The following is a 20695-nucleotide window of genomic DNA, read 5'->3' as shown; positions in this document are numbered from 1 at the left end:
TTCATAGACAGAATGCTGCTTTCTAGTTTCAAATTTTCCTTTTTTCTCTTTTTTTTTTTTGTTGTAGTTCACAGCCTTTTTTATTTCTTTTGCAGGTGGTACTTCAATAGATCCCCACAACATAGCATGCTTTACAGAACTGTCCTGTCTGTGAGTGTGACCTTCCTCAGGCTCCAGTGCCTCTCCAAAAAGCACAGGAAGAAAAAGAAAACCGCTATTCGTAATCCTCTAGGCTGACCTTTACATTTTCTTGGTACATTACATTCTCAGGGGTGTATTCATCAGAAGGACGAGTTCTCAGTCCAAGAGGAAAAGGCATTGCAGCAGGGGAGACAGAGAGTGAGTCGTCGGCATCTCGAGCCTAATGTGAGATGGATTATTTCCTGCAACATGCAGCAACTGTTGCTGAAGCTTGGGCTCATAGTGATGTGTAACATGAACTTGTCTGCTATATAATGGTTTAATTTGTACACTTACTAATTGCTGTAACAGCCAGGCAGCAGGATATTGATTAGGTGCCTTGAGTGGTGCATAGGCAGCACGATAAATGGGAAGAAGGAGATGTTTTCTCCCTTCGCTCAGGTGATGCCTTTCTCCTGGAAGAGACTCACTGACTTTCCATAGTATAACTTCTAGGAGTGATGAGGTAGAAATTGGGCCACCGGTTACCAGAAAGTGAGTGAGACAGAAATAAACTTGTTGAAATAACTAACGTCCTTCCTATGAGGGGGACACACACACACACAGTCGCCTTACAGAGTAGGTGCAAGTCTTTCCAGGCATGTTCCCACTGTGAAGTGTTTGTTCATGTCGCTGCCTGAGCCCAAGCTCACAGACCATTCAAACATGTTTCCTGAACTTTGTTCTGGCATTGCCATTTGCCGTCACTGATTGTTCCTGGAACCGCTCTGGGAACAGGATGCCAGGGAACCAGTTTGCAGAGAAGCCTGAGCTCCCTCCTGCAGGACAGGGCTCAGGGCGAGCCATGGCAAGTGGGTTGATTTAAGGCTGGGTCCCAAGACTAGGAGTAACAAAAAGTACAAAAAAGAGAGCTGGTCAGCTCACCTGGTTAATGGTGAGCGCCATGGGCAGCTCTATCATTCCTGCTGAGACAGCAAGAGAAACACCTGAAGGTTTCATATAGGATTTGTCCTGCTCAGCCTTTTAGATGGTGCTGTTGAAGAGGGAAGAGAAGGTCCCTGCAGCCTACTTAACAAATCTATCCTTCTACTGACACAGTCACAGAAGAGTTTGAAAGATAAATTTTATCAAGAAGACATCTAACTTGTGAGAAAACACTGAAAGGAGAAACCAAGATTCTATGAGATTTCAGTGGGAACCACACAGGCTGTTTGCAGATAGGCTACGGCACAGATAGCTGGTTGGAAAGAGCTCGCTCCAGAGTGCAGGATGTGTGGCCAGGCCCCAGAGAGTATTAGTCATGTTGTAAGTGAATGTTCAGAGCTGGCCGGAGATGAGTATAAAATACAGTATGACAAAGTTGGCAGTGCTGTGCAGGGAGCGTGCTGCCAGTGAGGGGGATGTTACCACAACCGACATCGCTCCCAGCCAGGTAAATTGATAGCAATGGAGGTGAATTTGGAGTTTGTTGTTCAAAAGCAGTTGTGGTACGTCCAGAAGAGAGGTGGTGAGTTAGGGAGCAAGCTCCATCATTAACTTCTCCACTGGATGATGGTGTAAACATAAAATAACAAGAAGCCACTGACGAATACGAGTGTGTGTGTGGCAGGAAGTGAAGACAAACTGGGGCAGGAAAATGGCGCATGTCTTGGTGTCACATCCTTATTTGCAGTGGGCTGAGATGCTGTGGTGGAGAATCTCAGCAGCAGTGCTCGAACTGGGCTTGAGCTCTCTCATGGTTCTCCTGCCTGCTGCAGCATCCCCACGACATGCCAGAGCCTGAGATGTTGCCTCATCTCCCAACCTGGATCCATGGCTGGGGCAAGAGCCTCACCGAGGCCAGGTGAAATATCCAACCAGCGATAGCTACGGTGGTTTGGGGTGCTGGAAATGGAAAGAGCTGCCAGAGGCTCTCCTGGCTCCCCAGCCCGTTCCCTGTCCACAGGGACATGCTGGCCGGTGGCTTCCCCGCGGGGCAGAAGCGAGGGGGGGACCCCGCAGAGCCCCCGTCGGCCCCGGGACACCTTCACCGGGGACAGGCGGCGCTGGGCGGGGGGTGCGGCGGCCGTTCCCCCCTCTCCCCAGCACAGGCGAGAGGCTGCGGCGGGGGCCGCTTTCCAGAGAATACGGTAAACATGTCCGCATCACGTGTGGCCGCCTCCCGCCGGCCGAGGCGCGGGGACCGGCCGAGGGAGGGGCGGGACGGGACTCCGCGCTCCGAGCCCCGCCGGAGCGGGGACGCTTTAAGAGGCCGCCGGGCGCCGCCGCCTCGCTCCGCCCGGCCCGGCGGAGAGCATGTCCGCGGCGCGGTAGGGCGGGCAGCTCCGGCACCATGGGGCTGTGCTACAGCCTGCGCTCCCGCCTGGCCGCCGCGCACCCCTCCGCGCCCTACGGCGGCCGCGGTGAGGTGGACATCCCGTCCTCCGCGGCGGCGGGGGAGCACGGGGACCCGCAGGTGCGGCACCGCCTGCGGCAGGACCTGGTGGCCAAGGAGCGGGCGGACAAGAAGCGGAGCAAGAGCATCGACAAGACGCTGAAGGCGGAGAAGCGGGAGTACAAGCAGACGCACCGGCTGCTGCTGCTCGGTGAGTGCGGGCGGGAGCGGGGCGGCTCGGCTCGGCTCGGCAGGTGCGGGGCGGCCCGGAAGCCGCTGTCAGCGCCGGTGCGCGGCGGCCCCGCGTTCGTGCGGTGGGCGGCGGCCGCGGGTGGGCCGGGCTGGGGCCGCGCTCCCGGGTGCGCGGGGGGTGCCCGTGGGGCTCCTGGCGGGGTGTTCCGCTGGGGTCCCGCCGCTGCGGGGGGGCCGTGCCCGGCGGTGGGTGCAGCTGTCGCTGCGGTAGGAGCTTGTGGCAGCCCGAGGGAAGTGACATCCCTCCGCACCTCTCCTAAGGTACCTGCTCGCCCCCCCGAAAGCTGCCGGGTCCGCGCCCCCACCACTAGTCGTTGATATAAAGCCACTCAGACTGCAGGAGGAGGCGAGTTCATTGAGCTGATGGAATTTTTCTCTACGGGGAAAGCCTAAGCTTTTATACGTGTGTTAATTTTTTGCTGTCGCCTTCTCTGCTTCCTAAAATACACACCGGGGGAGTTTCAGGCTCTAAGGCTGAGGCTTGTTTTGTTCATTGCCCTAGCACCTGCCTGCGGCACCGCCGCTCATCGCGATCCCTAGGCTGTGGGGGCTCCCAGCTCTGGCACTGGGCTCCCTTCCTCGGGAAAACCCTGTGGAAAGGCACCTGCTCTTTACCTACTTTTGTCCTGTGGTATCTGAGCTTGTCTGTTATGTGATCCCAACACAAGTGGTCATAGAAGTCATGTATTGGCCTTCAGGTAAGTTAAAGGGGTTTGGAAATGTTTCCACTCCCCCTCCCGCCAGCACACTGCAGGTGGAGCACAGATTATCCTACACGAGTGGGTTGCTAAACTCTGCACATCTTGGAATAGTAGAAGATATTTTCCAATGTCTTCAAATAAATTAAGAGCCTTCTACCTGCTCGAGGCATGCATGGCACCACGTGTGATAAATGGCAAGATTTGGCCCTGGTCTTTTCAGTATCTGTTTGTAGCCTGTAATAGAGGAGATGAGTTTTGCGGATGTTTAGAAAACATGGTTTTCTGAGTCCTAGTGCTCGAAGTTTTTATTCTGGAAGTACAGCGTCTTTTGATGTGGTTGTAGTTGTACTGGTGTATGTGTTCATGAAGATGTACTTTCTTCTTAGAAGAAGGGGGTTGAGCACCTTTTGTGTAAAGACTAAAGCTTGTGTGCTCTGAGTGTATTGGTAAGAAATCACACCTCCAACCAACGTGGCTTTCCTTCTAAGTACCGGCTATGCTGTAGGTATTTTATGGTTTTTTTGTTTGGTCAGTTGCATTTGTGTTTGGTTTGGGTTTTGTTTGTTTGGTTTAGGGGGGTGAGTGTGTTTGTTTTTTAAAATGTATTTTGAGTTTGTTCTGTAGTGAACAAATGCTTGAAGAAGGAGCTTTGAGAGTTGTTTTTTTTTTTTTTCTTTGTAGATTAAATAATTTGAAAAAAAAAACAGTCGGGCTAATTTTGATGTTAATCTGCAAGTATTCAAGTCATGAAGGCTATCTGGTAGCCTTCTGTATTTGCAGTAGGCAATATTTCAGTTGCCTGTTTTTTAATACTGCTTCTAATATGTGCCACAGAACTGTTTTTTTCAGAAACAGCAGTAAACATTGAGTGGGTTAAACAACATGTCTTAGCCGTTCGGAATTATCTATGATGAAGCCAACAGAGAGAGCATTCATTGTCAAAGTACTGATTTATAAATCTGATGCATATGAGTCAGTGTTGTGCTGGCAGTGGTTTATGACATTGCAGCCTGTACTTGAATAGCAGGAAGTCACTTTTTGGCCCTCTTGTAAATCTTGGGATGCCTGAGTGACCCATTTCCCTGCTCCTTGTGCAGGGACTGTCACTTTTCCAGGCAGCTTCCTTCCCTTGCTGCTTCTCCCCTGCATCCCACTCTCACTTTTGCGTTGTCAGTTTTCTATTTCTAAACTGAAATCAGAAATTTGGGGTATATTTAGTTATACTTTATGTACATCTGTAGGTATTGCTGCCATAGCTGAGTGTCTCTGTGCTGAGATTTCACCTAGATGCTTATGGATTGCCTAAACAAATAGTCCAGGACAGTAAAATTGAATGAGGTGGGTAGGAGCATCTAGCTGGGATTTAAAGCTGCAACAGCGTCTTCATCCAAGGAATGAGGGTGTGGAAAAAAGAGACTGAAGAAGTGCAGAGGCAGGGATGTCTCCTCACCTGGGGTCGTAGGCTCAATGGCAAAAGCTGTAGTAAGTACTCTTAGTTTATTCCTTGTGCTCCCAGCTTTTTCGGCGGCTGCGTTCATGCAGGAGCACATTGCTGATGCGCACAGCAGAGGACAGCACAAGGGGCTGCTGTTTCTTTGAGAGTAAGATAATTTAAATGAAGACTGCTCTGGTGCTTCACGTCTAGTCTGTCCCCAAGACCAGATTATTCTTAACGTACGTCTGCATTAGCTCATATACTTTTGAGGGCTGCAAAGTTACACTAGAAATCTAGAGTGCCCTTCATGTGCTTGGCTGTACAGAGTACAGGGAGTGGATGAAGTCACGTGTGTGTGCCTGCGTGTGGTTTGATGTTGTGGTGTGTATACAACATACTTTACAGCTGTGAACTCTGGTTTCTTACTTAGTCTCGCTCAGATTAGTGCTCTTTAGCACAACTGATGCGTATGTTCCCATGTTGCAATTCCTCTTTTTGGAAGGGAAGTTCCTCACTTTATCAGAGCACTCAGGGCTGTGCAGTGCATGGTTGTAGTTGCTCAGTGAATATCTGTATGTCCAGTTACTTGATTTTATGTCTTTTTCGTAATTGTTTTCAATCCTTTCTAAACACCACAGATAAACTAGGTAAATTATTGATCACTGAATCTTCTCCTAATTTCAGTAGAACAAAGATCTTACATCTGCTCAATTTTTTTTAAGCAATAATTTGCAGGAGAGCAGTGTTTTTTGCTTTGTTTTCATGAAAGGACAATGCACAATCAGGTGTAGTCTTGTTGGATTTTGTTTAGTGTACCGTACAAGTCACAACTTCAAGATTACAATCATTGTTATGTTGGCAAGGTAGTGTGAATTCAGGGCTGCTGCTGGGTGTTGGAGAGTGGTTTGCAGTGCGTGGGGTAGCTTTTTGTTTGAGAACAATCCTGGCTCTAAAATGGAAGGTGTGTGCTTATGGGGGAAAAGATTTTAAACTTTGCTGTAAAACAATTCCATTCTGCATGTGCTTTCTCATTGGTGACAGTAATATGGGTCATCTTCTATCTCTTTTTAAAGACTTTTAAAGTGTAATTTAGCTTAAATTGTGGTTTTTATCTTACAACAAATATATGAAAACAATGAACTGTAGTCTCGTCTGAGGGGTTTTAGTGCTTTTGGTCAGGTAGTATTTTCCAACAAAACCCCACTCTGTCCAAAACTGTTGTTCAGCTCTCCTGGTGTATATTGTGCTTCACCATGGCCTTCCTCCCCTTCTGTGACCTGGTTTGCTGTCAGACAGTGACCTTGGGCTGGTCTCCTCTCTGTGCTTTGCTGATCTTTGTCTGCTTAGTTTTTGCACTCTTTCAGGTTGAACTCTTACCTGTGTAAAAAGTTACTTGTAGCTTATTCTCATATTGAAAAGGAAATGTGGATATCAATATATTAATATAGATACATACACTCGTCATCTTAGGTATTTCTATTAAGCTACAATATATTAAATATTGTCCATTCTGAATATTACCTGCATTATTGCTTAAGTAAAAATGTTTCTAACATAAATGCTTATATTGATACAAATATGAATATAGGGCATGCAAATTTGAATGGGGGAATATATTAATACAGGAAGAAAAACATACTTGAAAAAGCTAGAAATATCAGTGTGAAAACTAACCACAGTCATTCTCTGTATGCTGCATGGTAAGCCCCTCCATACCATATAATTAAAACTGTCTTGTATGTTTTACATTGTATTTTTTTTCCACAGGGCTTGTACTTCATTCAGGGCACAAGATGGATGTTGTGCAGTGAATGAGCAGCTATTCAATATTCTTATCCTCCTCATACAATATGTCACCCTGTGCCCTATTTACAACACACCATCTATACCCTGTACTGAATAAGGAACTGTTGAACTCCTCATGGGCTTTTTTGTGGTACTGATCGCTGCGGGGACTGAATGCTTCATAAATGTCAGTGCACGGCACTGTTGTGAAATGAGGTGGTATCGTTCTCCTTTTGTGGCTGCTGGAGCGGGAAATACCAATGTAGAAAGACTAAGGCTAAAATTGTCTGAAGCTCTCACTGATTTTTAGATGCCTGGTCTTTGCCTTAGGCTATTTTTTTATCTGCAGTACTCAGCTTTTTTTTTTTTTTAAATAACACTTAATGTGTTAAGAGCATGGATCTCATGATTGTGAGCACTCGGCACTTTTGCAAAGTGAGCTTTAGATAAGCGCAACCCAGTGCTCTGTTGGCCACAGCAGCTCTGCAACAGCGTCAAGCTGGTCTGGTTCTCCAGGGCAGTATTTAATCCCATAAGATGTCCTTTCTCCTGTTGTAATTCCCTGTCTCGTTTGCTTACAGCTTTTCTTGGGGATCGGGCAGGTGGGGAGGGGAAGACGCCCGGTTACAAAGACAGACGTGTGGTCAAGCACTTGATGAAATTCCATCACATCGGAGTTCCTTGACAATAGTTTAGTTCACTTACAACTGATTGGTTTTTTGTGCCCCATGTGTTGTGAGCTAGAAGAGGGGGCACACACCCTGCAAAAAAACTGTATGATCCTTATTGTAAGATTGTGTAAAAGACACAGAGAACAGAATAGACTAAAAATGTAGAGAGAACCTTCATCCTGGAACTTCCTAGTACTTGAGAACAAGATTTTTGACACTAAATATCTTATACCAAGTTGATATTTAACTTCCCTTTTAAGAAAAGCAGCAATAGCAAAAGTAAAAAATCCTGGGTTCAATCCTGGGGGATGCTCATGATGTATCTTGTAAGGGGGCTGCTCTGCCTCCCCGCACACTGCAATAGCGGCTTGCAGGACAGAAGAACGTGGTTGTTCTCCAAATGGACTGTCATTAGTGGTGAAGGAATTACAATATTTTCCAATAGTGTTCCCTGTAATTACCAGATACTACAAGAACACTTGGACAATGGGAATCTCTGTGGTCTCCATCTGCCTAGTACATTCCAGTGCAGCTGGGACAATCCTGTGGACACCAGGAGGTGGAATGCTAATTATAAGTCTTCCCTTACGATGATGAGCCTCTGTAAGCCGAGTCCTCCTCTGTTCCCACTGCTGTATACAAAATGTGCTCTATGGCCTAAAGTGCTGCCTGTTCAGTTGGTAAACAGAAATCTTCTGGGTCTGGAGCATGTTCACCTGAACAAAAATACCTGGAAAGCTTTGCAAACTTTAAGGCTTTACCCAGCATGCAGGCTGTGCTGGCTCCAGGACCTGCCCTGGGATTTGGCAAACGGCTGCTGAACCTCAGAGCAATGTAGCATCTTCAGAACTGGCACCTCTGTGCTTTAGGTCACTTAGTAGTTTCTCTCCTGCTCTCATTTTAAAATTCCACAGAAAGGAGACAGGAAATCTACTTGTCATTCCCTGCCTTTTTCTTGTTTCTTGGTTTTTTGTTTGTTTTTGGGGGGAGTTTGGGGCTTTTTCTTTCCACATATAAAAGGATGGCTGTGGCACCTACTGCCATCTCAAGTAGTGAGTGAACCCACCACATTCCTTGCCTGAAAGAAGTTAAGGCTCACCTAGAACACAGTCTGAAGTTTGTTATTAGGGAAGCTGAGTCCTGTGAAGTTTTTCTTTGGCTTTGGGGTGTGAATGTGTGGTCTGACTTGAAAGGAAAATGCAAACTTGTGGAAATCTGTTTATAGCCTCTGGTTACAAAGAGGTTACCTGTTGAGCACAAGACCAATTCAAAGGTGGTGCTTAGGTCTCACCTGTGTTATATTTGTAACTAGTGGCTGGCGTGGTGGGCTCTAAATGCTGCTGGTTCAGGTGCAACAGGGCTGGGAGAAGCTTGTCATCCTGTTGCTCGGTCAGCACCGTCTGTTTCCAAAGCAGGCAAAATGCCTTGAGTGCTTCTGTGCAACTGTCAGCTCCTTGCTGCGCTGGGACATCTTAATGGACTGTCTCCTGTGCAAGGGTTTGTCTAGACCTGGCCATGTCATGGTTGGGAATAGCTGATGGAATGAACCAGCAGTGAAGAAGTGAGAGACGGGATTGAACCTGACCTGGTGCTGCTTAGGAGAAAAAATACTTTGGAAATAAGTAAAAGGAGATAAAGAGACAGGAAAAGAAGAGAGGGAAGACCAAGTGCCTTAATGTTATTTATAGCTCAAACTTTACTTTACAGTAGTAAAGTTCAAGCAAACTCCTCCTGTCTGATTCATGAGGCACTTGTGAAGTTTTTGGAGCTCCCTACAAAAATATGGTTCAAATTCTCTCTGGTTTCTCAGCATTTATCTCCAGTGTTCGTGCTGGAGCTGTGTTTGTGTTACCATATGCTGCCTTTGCGACGTGTCTGGGGCAGCTCAGGCAGGAATGGCAGGTGCATGAGGGCAGAATAGCTGGACTAGGGAAATGTTGTTTTCTTCCCTGGAGTTGGGTGAAGCCCCTGCTGTCAGGGTTAGGGAAGTAATTTCCAGCTATGACCACTCTGGTCTTCATTAGAATAGTCTAATAATTCCCTATTAACCCTTGCTCTTGATGTTGCTTCCTTGGGAAGGATGGATTAGAAATTTATCTCTTGAGGTTGTAGAATGCCATCCCACCTTGACTCCAAATATACACTACACCATCATAGTCAGGCATGTCATTATTCCTGAAAAAAATTCCATGTGAAACTAGGTGTTTTGTGGGCTTAATAGCCAGTTAGTCTGCCAGTAACACTGCTGAAACTACGTGACTCTTAATGCTTTCAAATGTTATTGTTACAAGCATTTGTACTACCTGGTGGTTTGTTCATGTTGTTCTTTGGCATCTCCTGTCACCTAAAGAGACTTTTCCAGAAATCACTGAATATTTTTGCCTTTTCTAGGGGAAGGGCCTTTGAGTGTTCCTCATAACTAACTACACACTTCTTCAACATATTGTTCAGGAGGGCTGGACCTTATGGTAGGTGAGAAAGATATCCTGGCTACAGCATTTGAATCTAAAGGGTGAGCTTCGTGGTACTTGCATGAGCTAACTGCCGTTGCTCTGTGTCTAGGTGAGCTTCTTATGTGGGAACGTGGGCCACCTTAGCACAACGTTTTGGTGCTTTTCTGGTGCTGTCTGCCTTTGAACAGCCTTGTGCAGGCAATAGCTCAGCTCTAGAGCTCCACTTACGCACAGGCATCAAGCAAGATGCTGAGAAGTGTGTTAGCCAGCAATCCTGCCTTGATCCAAACCTGTAGTGTCAGGAAAAAAGAAAAGGATGAATAGGCATCCTAACGGAAAAGTGGATAGTTTCTTTATGACCCTTTTGCTTGCTATGGATAACCACACATCTCCATATGCTGTGTTCATGCTCACTGAGGAAAAACCTGGGAGAGTGCAGTTAGTTCTAATTACAAGCAGTTTTTCTCTGGCTTCCTTAAATTTGGGAGTGTACTTATTCACAAATATGCATGATTTCATTGAATTTCCTTCTAATTGCTATGGTTTAAAAACAGCAAGAAAGAAGCTTGGCAATTCCCTGAAGTGAGGACAACTTAGATACTTGCCATAAGAAAACCCAGTTACCAGGCATATAAATCCATGGTGGTTCAGATATTTTGACCTGAAGCATGTATCTCAAAAAGAGAAGTTGAACTCCATGGGTTATTCTCATAGTTCCTCTGGTCAATGAACCATTTGAGAAACAAGCCGTGTATGCTTTATAAATAGCTCAGCTGAAGTTTACTTCCCCTAACCTGTTCCCTCTGCAAAGAAAATCCAGAGTATCTGTGTCTGAGCAGCATTTTATAAGATCTGTATGTCCCTAAAAGGGATGTGAGGAGGCAGAGGGTGCTAAACAGATGTTAGAAAGTTGCTGTTTGCTTTGTCAAGCGAAGGAAGTGGATGCTGAGGACAGCAGGTTGTCTCCTAACAAGGAATAAGATGCAGTTTTACAGTTTATGGTTTTCCTCTGTTTAGTCATTTCTGTCTCTGCTGTGGTGTGTTGGAAGAGGGAGGGAGTGCTGAAATTCCTGGGAAAACTCAGTTAAATTCTGATTCCAAATTGGAGGAAGAGTTGAGGGAGTTCCTCCTACTGAAAGACTGTTCCTTCTCCTTTTCCCTATTCTATGCACAATTAAGTCTTCTTGCAAGGAGGGGTTTGCATATAGGAATCATAGACAACACACCAAACAAACCAACCCGGTGCTTCCCATCCCCTGGCACGTGTCCCACAAAGCTGAGCTTAGCGCTAGGCTGTCCATGTATTCAGCACTATTTTCAGAAACCAAATCCACACGTTCCGGCCCCAGCGCAGGTTCACACAGGTCCGTTTGTGCACAGCAATGCTACCACAGCTTCATAACTTCGACCTCAAGGAAGTACATCGGGTTCAGTGGCAAAAACAAATGAAGGGAGGGCCCAACCCCTCGCCCATCCCATGCGTGCCCTGCACAGCGATGGCATTTGTCACAGCACCCGTGGGTGCTCCTGGAAACGTCCCCTGCAGCTTCCCCCATCAGCCCAAAGGTGATTTGTGTATGAGGTGGACTTGTGCCAGCGTGACTGGAAAAGTGGGTTTATGTGGATTTTTGTGGCAGAGGCTTTCGTTGTAAAGCACAATTTTAGATGTGAGTGGAGAGCTTTCTGAGCTCTGGCTGGATCCTCCTGCCCTGGGCTGTCCTGTGTGTTGCTGTGATCCCAGCACTGCATCCCAGGCACTTCTCACATCTGTGCCCACCACGGTCTTCCTCTGCAGTAAGTTATAGGAGCACTAATCCAAAATAAGTTGTGTTTAAAATGTAACGCTTGCATTTGATTTTTTGAAATTCGGTGATGTCTCAGCCAAGGGCTGTCGTTGGCCGCTGAAGAGCAGGTTGGCGTGCAGAGGAGCTGCTAAAGTGTGTGCTGCTCCCCTGGGCCGTTCAGCACACATTATGGGGCAATCGGGGAAGCCAGAAACATGAGTCTGAGCTATAAATTGTTGTGCTGCAGAGATTTCCCTGATATACTGAAACAATTTGGATCATGGTCTTGCTGCTGGTGAATGTGTACCAGCAAGTGCAGGAAGCAAAGGCTGGTGGAATGGATTCTCCAGGCTCCAACTCTTCAGTTTGTAAGAAAGTTGTAAATCTTTTCATTACGAACTAGTTGACACACTTTTGTGAAGAGCCCAGTTCTGTTTTCTCATCATTGCGAATCACAATAACCTCAGAAATACATTTTTATTGTTACTCTAAGTGTCCTTTCTCTTTTTGTCAAGGCAAGAGTATCCCAGGGATTAGGTTGTCTTCTTCATCCCTCTTGAGACTGAAGGGACTCCTTCACCTCCATCTTCCTCTGCATGATGAAAGGAGTTGTGAGGCAGTGTGACAACTAGAGTCGTACCTGTTGGCTGAGTAAGTGATGAGTAGCTGCAGGTTCAATTTCAGTGTAGGGGTGAGCGCCCTTACTGATGCATCTACTTGCTTGGGCACCATTCAGAGAGCACAGTTGTCATGTCCAAGGAAGACAGTGTTACCCTGAGCTCCTCATGTTGCCTTGCACTGTAGGAGCTCCAATGGAGAGATGCTGCTGTGGAAATGAGGGAGGGGATGAAGGGAAAGGTGCTTGATGGGTTTGCCCTTCTTTTTGCCCTTCTCTTTTTCAGTGACACCCTCATCACGTGTTACACCACAACCTCTTCCTCTTCCCCTCCCCACCACCTACCAAGTGAAATTTTTAGTTTGTGGGCTGTGTTTGTTTGGTTTAGCATTTTTCCTGGTTGTTTTTTATGCTGAAATCTCAAGATTGCTGGTTAGCCAGGAGGTTTTCTGGAGCGCTGGGGGATTTGTGGGACTGGGACTTTACAAGGGGAGGAAATGGAAACACTGAGGAGAAGGCTTTGCTATTGTGAGCTGAAAATTGTGAGCTGAAAATCTGCATTCAGATTTTGTTTTTTATAAATACCAGCTAAAACTGTCTGGTTGGAAGAAAAATACTGCATGAAATACTCTCTTGATGTTTTCCCTGCCCCATCTCCATGAAGAAGTTCATAATTTGATAGACCAATTTTTTTCCTTTGGTGATTAAAAACATATAACAAATACCCTTTAGATTCTAAAAGCTGAAAGATATTTTCTCCTCTCAGCCTGATTCCTTAGCAGTGCTGTGCTCTCATTTCTCTCAGCTTCTGTGAAGCTTAATCTCTTGTCTGTAGCATTTTGTGGTTTTCGTTGGTGAGTGATGCAAGACTTGATTTACAGATAATTCAGAAGGCTATGTATTTTTTTTGCTAACACTTAGGAACAGGGAGTCATGTCTGTGCTGCTGTCCCTCGGCAAGGGGACACTTGGGGACAACCCTCCGTCCCTCAGGCAAAGTAATGGTGACACACCATGACATTGTGCTTAATCCACTCCAGTGCAGAACCAGCCAGTTTAGCCCGAGTTTCACCATCAGGCCCAAAACGGAATTTTACTGTACAAAGGAGTTTAAGAAAATGTTATTTGAAACTTTCTCTGACATCAAATTATTCTGTATTAGACCGTTAGGGAATCTGTTGCTTCTAGTGGAGGTCTAAGCAAAAAACTAAAAATTATATTGCGAAGATGTTGACCATTCAAGCTTATTTTGGGAGGGGGATGAGGAAAGGCCTGATGAGTTATGTACTTGACCGCATGTAGTTAAAAATTTTATTTGGAATATAAACTTTCTTGTCTGAAGACCAGCTTTATGCACAAAGTCAAAAAGCACAGAAAGCAGTTCTCCTCCTGGCCTCCATAAGTATACCTTAATGCTGCTGAATCCTGGAAATTATGCAGGGCATGCTTTTTAAATGTTGATTTTGACTTCTTGCCTGGGACCAAGTGTAAAGTCTTTCCAAGGAAATACTTAGAAGACTTGCAATGAAACCCAAAAGCTACTGCCAAACCTTAGTTTTTAGAAAGGGAGTTAGGGGGCAATCCAGACTGTTAAAAACTTCCAGTTGTTTGTAATTAAATCCACTTCTTCTGTGCACAATAAACATATACTTAGAAAAAGATCATTTTACATAATACTTATGTGGTTTACTGCTGCTCTTCAGCTGCTAAAAATCAAGCAGTTGGTCTGCTATTTTAGTCTGGAAAGGTTAGCGGGAGCTGGGAAGCGGGACTGGTGCAGCTGTGCCACCGCAGTGGCACGGATCCATGGATCCAGCGGTGACACGCAAATCAAGCCAGGGAATCCTTTTCTCATCATGAACCATCTTTTCCCACCCTCTAACTGGCTGAAGTTTGTTTTGGATTGACGAGGATGGGAATGAAGAGGAGATAAAAATATCCCATCCGCATGTTCCTCTTTGCCAGCAGCAACACCGCTCGTGGCTTCGGTGGATGCTTCGTGGTTGCAGGAACTTCTCATCACACTGCTGGCTTCTTGGAGGGCTGGCAGGAGACAGGACCACTAAATCCTCACTGTGCTCTCCACCCTGAGCTTGGTCTGCCATGGTTTATTCAAGATTGTTCAAGTGCCGTCCTTCATCTGGAGGACGGGATGTGTGGGGTGGAAACATCAGCAGCTCTCGCTGACAGCTCCTTCCCAGCCAACATTTAGGAGGCGCTCCTGGGGCTGAAGCAACTGGTAGGTCTGTCAGAAAACCCCACAGATAGCACCTTGCTAGGGAGCAGAGAGGCCAAAGCTCAAGTGGGGTTCTGAACGCCCTTTTGCAGACAAGTGATGCCACCAGGTTGAGGCAGTGGGACGGATTCATGATGCCTCTGCTTATATCTTGGAGAATGGAGTCAGTTTGGGTTCCAGCACAGTCTGTCTCTTGTCAGTACTGCAGTCACCTCCAGTTTTGTGTTTATTGTTGGTTAATGCCAAAGTTCAAATACTGTTGGTGTGTATACACGTTTGTTACGACACAGAAGTGCCATCACGTCTTAGACAGGCAGTGGCTTCTTGTGTGCCTGAGAGCCATCTCTGTGGTGTGGTGGTGTTGTTTAGTTTTGTTTGCTCTTTTTTTGTGTGTATGTTTTTGGTTTATTCTCTTTGAAAAAAAGGTGACATAGCACTTCATTTTAAGTGTTATGACTCTGCCAGTACCACTGAGATACCCGGTCTCATGGCAAGGGGGTAAGACTCCTGCTTTGCTGCAGAACTCGCTCCAGCCTCAGTGTAGGGTTATGCAGGATGTGAATTTTGCACTTACCCTTGGCAAAGGAGAGAATTTTTTCTAGAATGGCATAAAGAAATTCTCTGTTGTTACTAGGCAGGTTGTAGGAGCCTTCGGGCGCTGTGGAAGAAGAGATGTAAGGCATGGAAAGAGCAGAGAGGAGCAGCTGAGAGGTATTAGCTAATAAGTGACATAAGAAAAACCATGAAGCCCTGCAGAGCAGATTTGTTAGGATTTGAAATGAAAATCCCTGTTGCTTGCTGAGATTATCCCCCAGCATATGGCAGGGAATGTAACGGAGATGTAGAATTAGCTGCTAATGATCTGGACACCTCTTGAAAACAGATGTTTGTAGTCCTGTATAACTGCATGTCATTTAATTCGGCTGAAATCTGGATTACTCAACAACGGGCTTGGTGTGGTATTTAAATGCTTAGTATTTTAATTTCCCACTGATGTCACCCAGTACGGATCACCTCTTTCTTAGGAATATCGCTGGAGTAGTTTGATGTGAAACTGGAACTGAGAATTTGGGAAGTGGCAATGAACACAGTTTCTTTTTTCCCCTCCCTTTCCTACATGTTAAGCTTCCTTTTGGACTTAATCTTTTACAGTAAAAGCAAGATCTTAAACTCAACCTTTCTTTGTAAATTAGATTCTTTTGACCTGGCGTCATTTTTGTTACAAAGCTTCACACACTGCACTACAATAATATTTTTCTTGTGGTGCAATGAGCAGCACTGCAGACGCTGTTCCAGATGGGATCATTTTTTCTCTAAATTAGCAACTGTCTTAATAGATATTTTCTGTGCCTTCCAAACTGTGTAGTGTTGCTTGAACGAAAATGTAATTCCACTGAGAGATTTCAAGCCCAACTGGGCTTCCAGAAACAAGTTTTAAAAGATCTGTTTGCTCAGTCAAAACAAGTTTGCTAGCATACTGTGATTGCATTTTGAAGCTGCATCATTAGAATTGGATTGAAAATATTCATATTCTCTGTATTTTTCTCACAGAACAGAATTGTCATGCCAGCTTATGTATTAATGTAAGGGTTAAACTATGGCAAATGTGTCTCGAAACAACTGAAATCTTTCTTTGCATTAAGAGTGGAAAGCCCAGTTCTCTTTGACTGGAGATAATACACTCAAAAGGCATCACCTCAGACTGCTTAATTTTCTGTCATTTTAAAATAATAACTTGAGAATGCAGTTTTAATTTGGACAACTTTCTTCCAATACCAATATTTTTTGCAATTGAAACTTCCTTGGAAGGGTCAAGAAGATGCTTATACAAACCAGTGATGCTGCAGACTCACATGCAAACTCCCTTGTGGTGGCTGCTTTAGCAAGACACGAGCGGGCTCTCAGGAGCATTTTCTTGAGGAGTTCTTTGTCACAGACAAACAGGGAAAATGCAGTAAATCGTGAAAAATCCACCAGGGTGTATTGCAAGCCATAGCATCACAGGCATCTTCTTATAAATTTAAAGCCCTATGGACAAAAAATAAATCAAGAAGCCTCAAAACAAGAGTTTCTGAGAATGGCTGGGGAAGTGATCAAGGGTCTGGACTTCAACCCCCCTCAATAGCAGGGAAGTTGGTAGATGAAATATGAGAGAGAACGAGGAGTTCAGAGGTTTGTTCAGAGTAGAAAGTGTACCGCTTTTTCTTTTTAACCATACTTAACACCAAGGAAAGATGCCCCTTAAAAAACATGGGAGCCCCACACAGGATACAGTTCTCAGTACAGATGGTTTTGCCTTACTGAATGGCAAGAAGAATAGTATCAGGCTGGCATACTGAAAAACCAGAAATGTTGGGGATCGCAAGAGAAGTGAGAGTTGGTTTTGTGCCACTGGTAGTCAGTACAGTGCCTAAATGTATGTTTGGTTTGTGTTTTTGTAATCCCCAGGCTTCAAATAATTGTTATTAATAATAACAAAAATATAAGCTTTATTCCTTACAACAACTTATTTGTATTAAGTTGTTTTTGTTATATTGAATTACTGTTTGGTAATCTACATGATGGTGAAACTTTGACTGATAGAAAGCTCTTAGTTTATCTCTCAATAGTTGTATTTAATTAATCAGAGGAAGTTCTAACTTCTTTTTTTTAATGAGTATTCACCTAATATCGCTGGCATGATCAATAGCTTATTCACTATTAAACTCAGACCTGTGCTGTTTCGAAGTCTTTTAAGATTGCGGGATTTGCGTACTGCCTTTGAGCCGCACAGTTTGCGGTTCGGTCCCATACTCTTCTCGCAGCTCTGCGTCCACCCTGGCACATCTGTCCCGAGCCATAAAAACACTCAGGCATCCCTTCTGCTAGGCAGGATTGGTTTTTAATGCCAAAACCAGGAGGACTGTTCTGATATTTTACAATTTTGTCAAGTGGAAGGCCCTGAAGCAGCTTCAGGCCTTGCCCTGCAGCATGGCACTGTCTGTTCTTTGGTGGTAGGGCCATTGTCACCCAGGTTGTGATTCACACGCTGTGTTTGGCTGAACAGCCTGGTACAGGGTAGCGTGCTCCAGCTCCAACACGATGACAGCAAAAGGCACTGGGCAAGACCTGATTCCCAGCAAGAATAGCTCTTTTGTGTTTGTGCGCTCGGAGCCAAGCACGTTTTGTGGTGGAGTGCAGAAATGGCTCATCCCTTCGTGCTGGAGGCCCATGAGATTGTGTCGGAGACATTGTGTTTTGGGAGAGAAAGTGGGATTTTTGTGTGGCCGAAGTGCTGAAGCTGTGCCTGGGGGGTGGGAGGGATCCCTGCCAGCTCCTCATGGGAACAGGGCTGGGAGCGCTGAGTTTCTCACGTCTGTGCGGGTGGTTTGGTTCAGCCGAGCTTTCCTGTGAAGACGTTACAAGAAGGGTGAGCATCTTTGTCATTAGGAATTAGCCCATGTTGCATCAGTAAATGAGATTTCTGTTTACTTTTTAGCTTTTCTCCTCTGTTGGCATCCCACTGTGCATAAAGACAGTCCTGCTTTTGCCATTTGGGAAGCAGCGGTTTTCCGGAGCTTCCCAAAATTCACTTGAGAAAACAATTATGTCACATCTGACCCGGATGCTTATGGAAAACAAAGTGTCTCAGCACAGTGAGGTCTGGGAGAGACCCTCACACACAGGAGCCCATGGTGGCAGTGAGGATAGTGCTGGTGGAAAAAGGCTTTTCCTTGGGTTAACTCAACTGACAGCCAGACACTTTGGTTTTAATTAGTAAGGGAGGGCTAAATGCTGCCTGGCCCTCCAACCCGGACCTTTAGATTTCTCAAGTGGGAGTGGTGTTCTTGAACGTCTAAAGCCTCTAATATATTATTCTCCTCCTGTCCTTTGATTAAGAATTTGGTTGCTGACACTTCAGGGGGTTGTAGCTCTAATGGTAGCAGTCCTTGCGCCAACCAAGAGAGGGCTTCTCACTGTTGGTAGTTCTGGCTTTGTCTCTGTTTCCTCTGACAGAGGTTCTAATGATCTTGTAAGTTATGAGTAGAAATAAGTCTCAGTACAAAAGATAATTAGGTGGATTTTTGTATTTCCCAACTGTCTCAAGTGTGTTTCTGTGGCCCAGACAGATGGACAACAACAGTACCATGCACATCTCTTTGTCAGGTATTTCTTTCAATAGCTTATCTGCAAAAAGCAAATGTGTAGGATGAAACAGAGGGCTCTTACTTGCTCAACAAACATTTTAAAAGTTAGTTCTAGACATACTTTACAATAATTTTGCAATGGAAAATAACCGCTCAAACCTACCACGATAGTATTTCCAGTGAACTAAATGTGGTATAAAGTTCACATTTACATTTCTTTTTATAGCTCAGAGGGTCTCATCTTGAAGGGGTTTTAATATGTGCCAAATGTTCTCAATATCTGTCAAGGTCAATTAGACTTATTTTTTTTTAATGGAGCAGGAATCATGAAGCATCTCATTGGAATTGTTCCTAGAAGGTTTGAACTTAGCAGATGTATGAGGTTTTTTGTATGTCTTGATAAAATGGTAAGTCTAAAGCTCAGCAAATTACTTAGCTGGCAGTTAATGGAAGATTCCAGCTGTCCTGGTGGGAAAGATACGAGATTGAAGGATTTCCAGCCCTGCGAAGGGAGATCTCTTGGTAGGTAACTGATCCCAGGGAGCAGCTCGGCTGTCGGTCTGAGCGCCGGCTCGAGTCCCGTTGAGCTTTTCTGAGGGCTTCAGCAAGCCAAAACTCAAGGGTAAAATGTGCTCCTCTGGTTTCCAGCTATAAACACAGAGATCAATATCATGCCACAATGAGAACTGTTAAAATTAGACATACAGTGTTTGTTATTACTTATTTTTAAAGCTTAACTCTTTACTAATCACAGTACATTATAGAAGAAAGATTTCATTCATTATCTTTGCAGATAAAGTACTCAGTTACTCTGTGCTCTGTCCCTTGCTTTATTTCTTGGCACATGTGGATTTTAGGGCATCTTTCTTTGATTGCTTTCCATTTATTGACTTTGCCTCTGCCTTATGTGAATGTATTTTTACAGGACTGGTGTTGTAGTTGTCTCTAAGCTTTGGCAAAACCATCTATATACTTTAGAATGTGTTGTTAAGCACACCTGCTTTACAGTATTTCTGATTTATCAAAATTAAGATCAGGCATTTTCTAAAATGCTGACAAGGATGTTTTCACACATTAAATTCTTAAGAAGACAGGCAAGTGTTGAATAAAATGATGGGGAAATACAGGGCTGCAGCAATATTAGAGAAAGCTAAGAAGCTCTTCTCAGTCTTTGTTTCCCTTCACTATTTCTCTGTTAAGCAATTAGTATTATCAGAAGTTCAAATGTAAAGTTGTCACTGTTCTTCCCCCCAATATATTTTTGAGACAACCATGTAATTAATAAAGTACTACAATGAAAAATATTAAGCGTTCTGCCCAAAACTGAGGAGGAGAACACAACCCTGTGATTAAAAAAAGGGATGTTATCAAACACAGTGTTGCATTGGAGAACTTCCGAACAGAGAAGTTTTCAGGCTGGCAAGTTGTAACTTCAGTGAAAAGACTATTTTTCCTCCAGTCTGTTTCACATCAAAGCAGGAAAAAAACTGGAGGACTAGTTACATGAATTCAGAAAAAGCTGAAACGTTACTGTAACCCATGGAGAACATAGGTGTCCATGACCCAAGGCTGGAGGTACATGTGCACTTGGGGCAGAATCTGAAGGAAAGGATCCCTGATATGGGTGGATCTTGGGTCTGGCACGCAGCATCCCAGACTGCACATCTGTATCCTGCAGGAATGGCTGGTGGAATGTGCAGGTGGGTTTATTTGTGAGGGCCAAGAAGCCTTTGTAGGGAGGATGCTATGAAAGGCCAGGGAAAATGGAGCCAAACAGTCTACCTGTAAAGGTCTACAGCAACTCGTGTGTCTCCCTTCAGACAAAGGGATGTTGGCATCTTCACTCCCAATTTTTTTTCAGTTCCATTAACAGGTATGCCTTCTCACATTTTCTAGTTTCACCCAGAGCAAATAAATTATATATTAAAAAAAAAATCTGAATTAAACTGTTTTCTTGTCCTCCTCCTGCTTTATCACATTGTGCAAATATTTGAAAGGATAACTAGGTGCTAACCTTGAATGTTTAATGTTAGAACTAACTTCTGCTCATTGTTTACCAAAATAGTAGGGCCACTGTGTAACAGCGATAGTATAAGGAAGTGTCAACACGGAGCACTGGTA

The 20695-nt window shown here is 44.8% G+C and overlaps 1 protein-coding gene across 1 annotated transcript in view; it reads left to right on the top strand.

Annotated features, from left to right (window-relative positions):
• Positions 1-2333: 2333 nt before the first annotated feature.
• Positions 2334-20695, top strand: part of GNAS (GNAS complex locus) — a 140603-nt gene continuing 122241 nt past the window's right edge. Inside the window, exon 1 of the mRNA XM_065032425.1 lies at positions 2334-2726. Coding sequence (XP_064888497.1) covers positions 2474-2726 — 253 coding nt within the window. The 5' untranslated portion in view covers positions 2334-2473. The remainder of the gene's footprint in view (positions 2727-20695) is intronic.

This window comes from Columba livia, chromosome 16 (genome assembly GCF_036013475.1).
Source record: "Columba livia isolate bColLiv1 breed racing homer chromosome 16, bColLiv1.pat.W.v2, whole genome shotgun sequence".
Classification (NCBI taxonomy): Eukaryota; Metazoa; Chordata; class Aves; order Columbiformes; family Columbidae; genus Columba; species Columba livia.
This window is presented reverse-complemented; position numbering and strand designations above follow the sequence as displayed.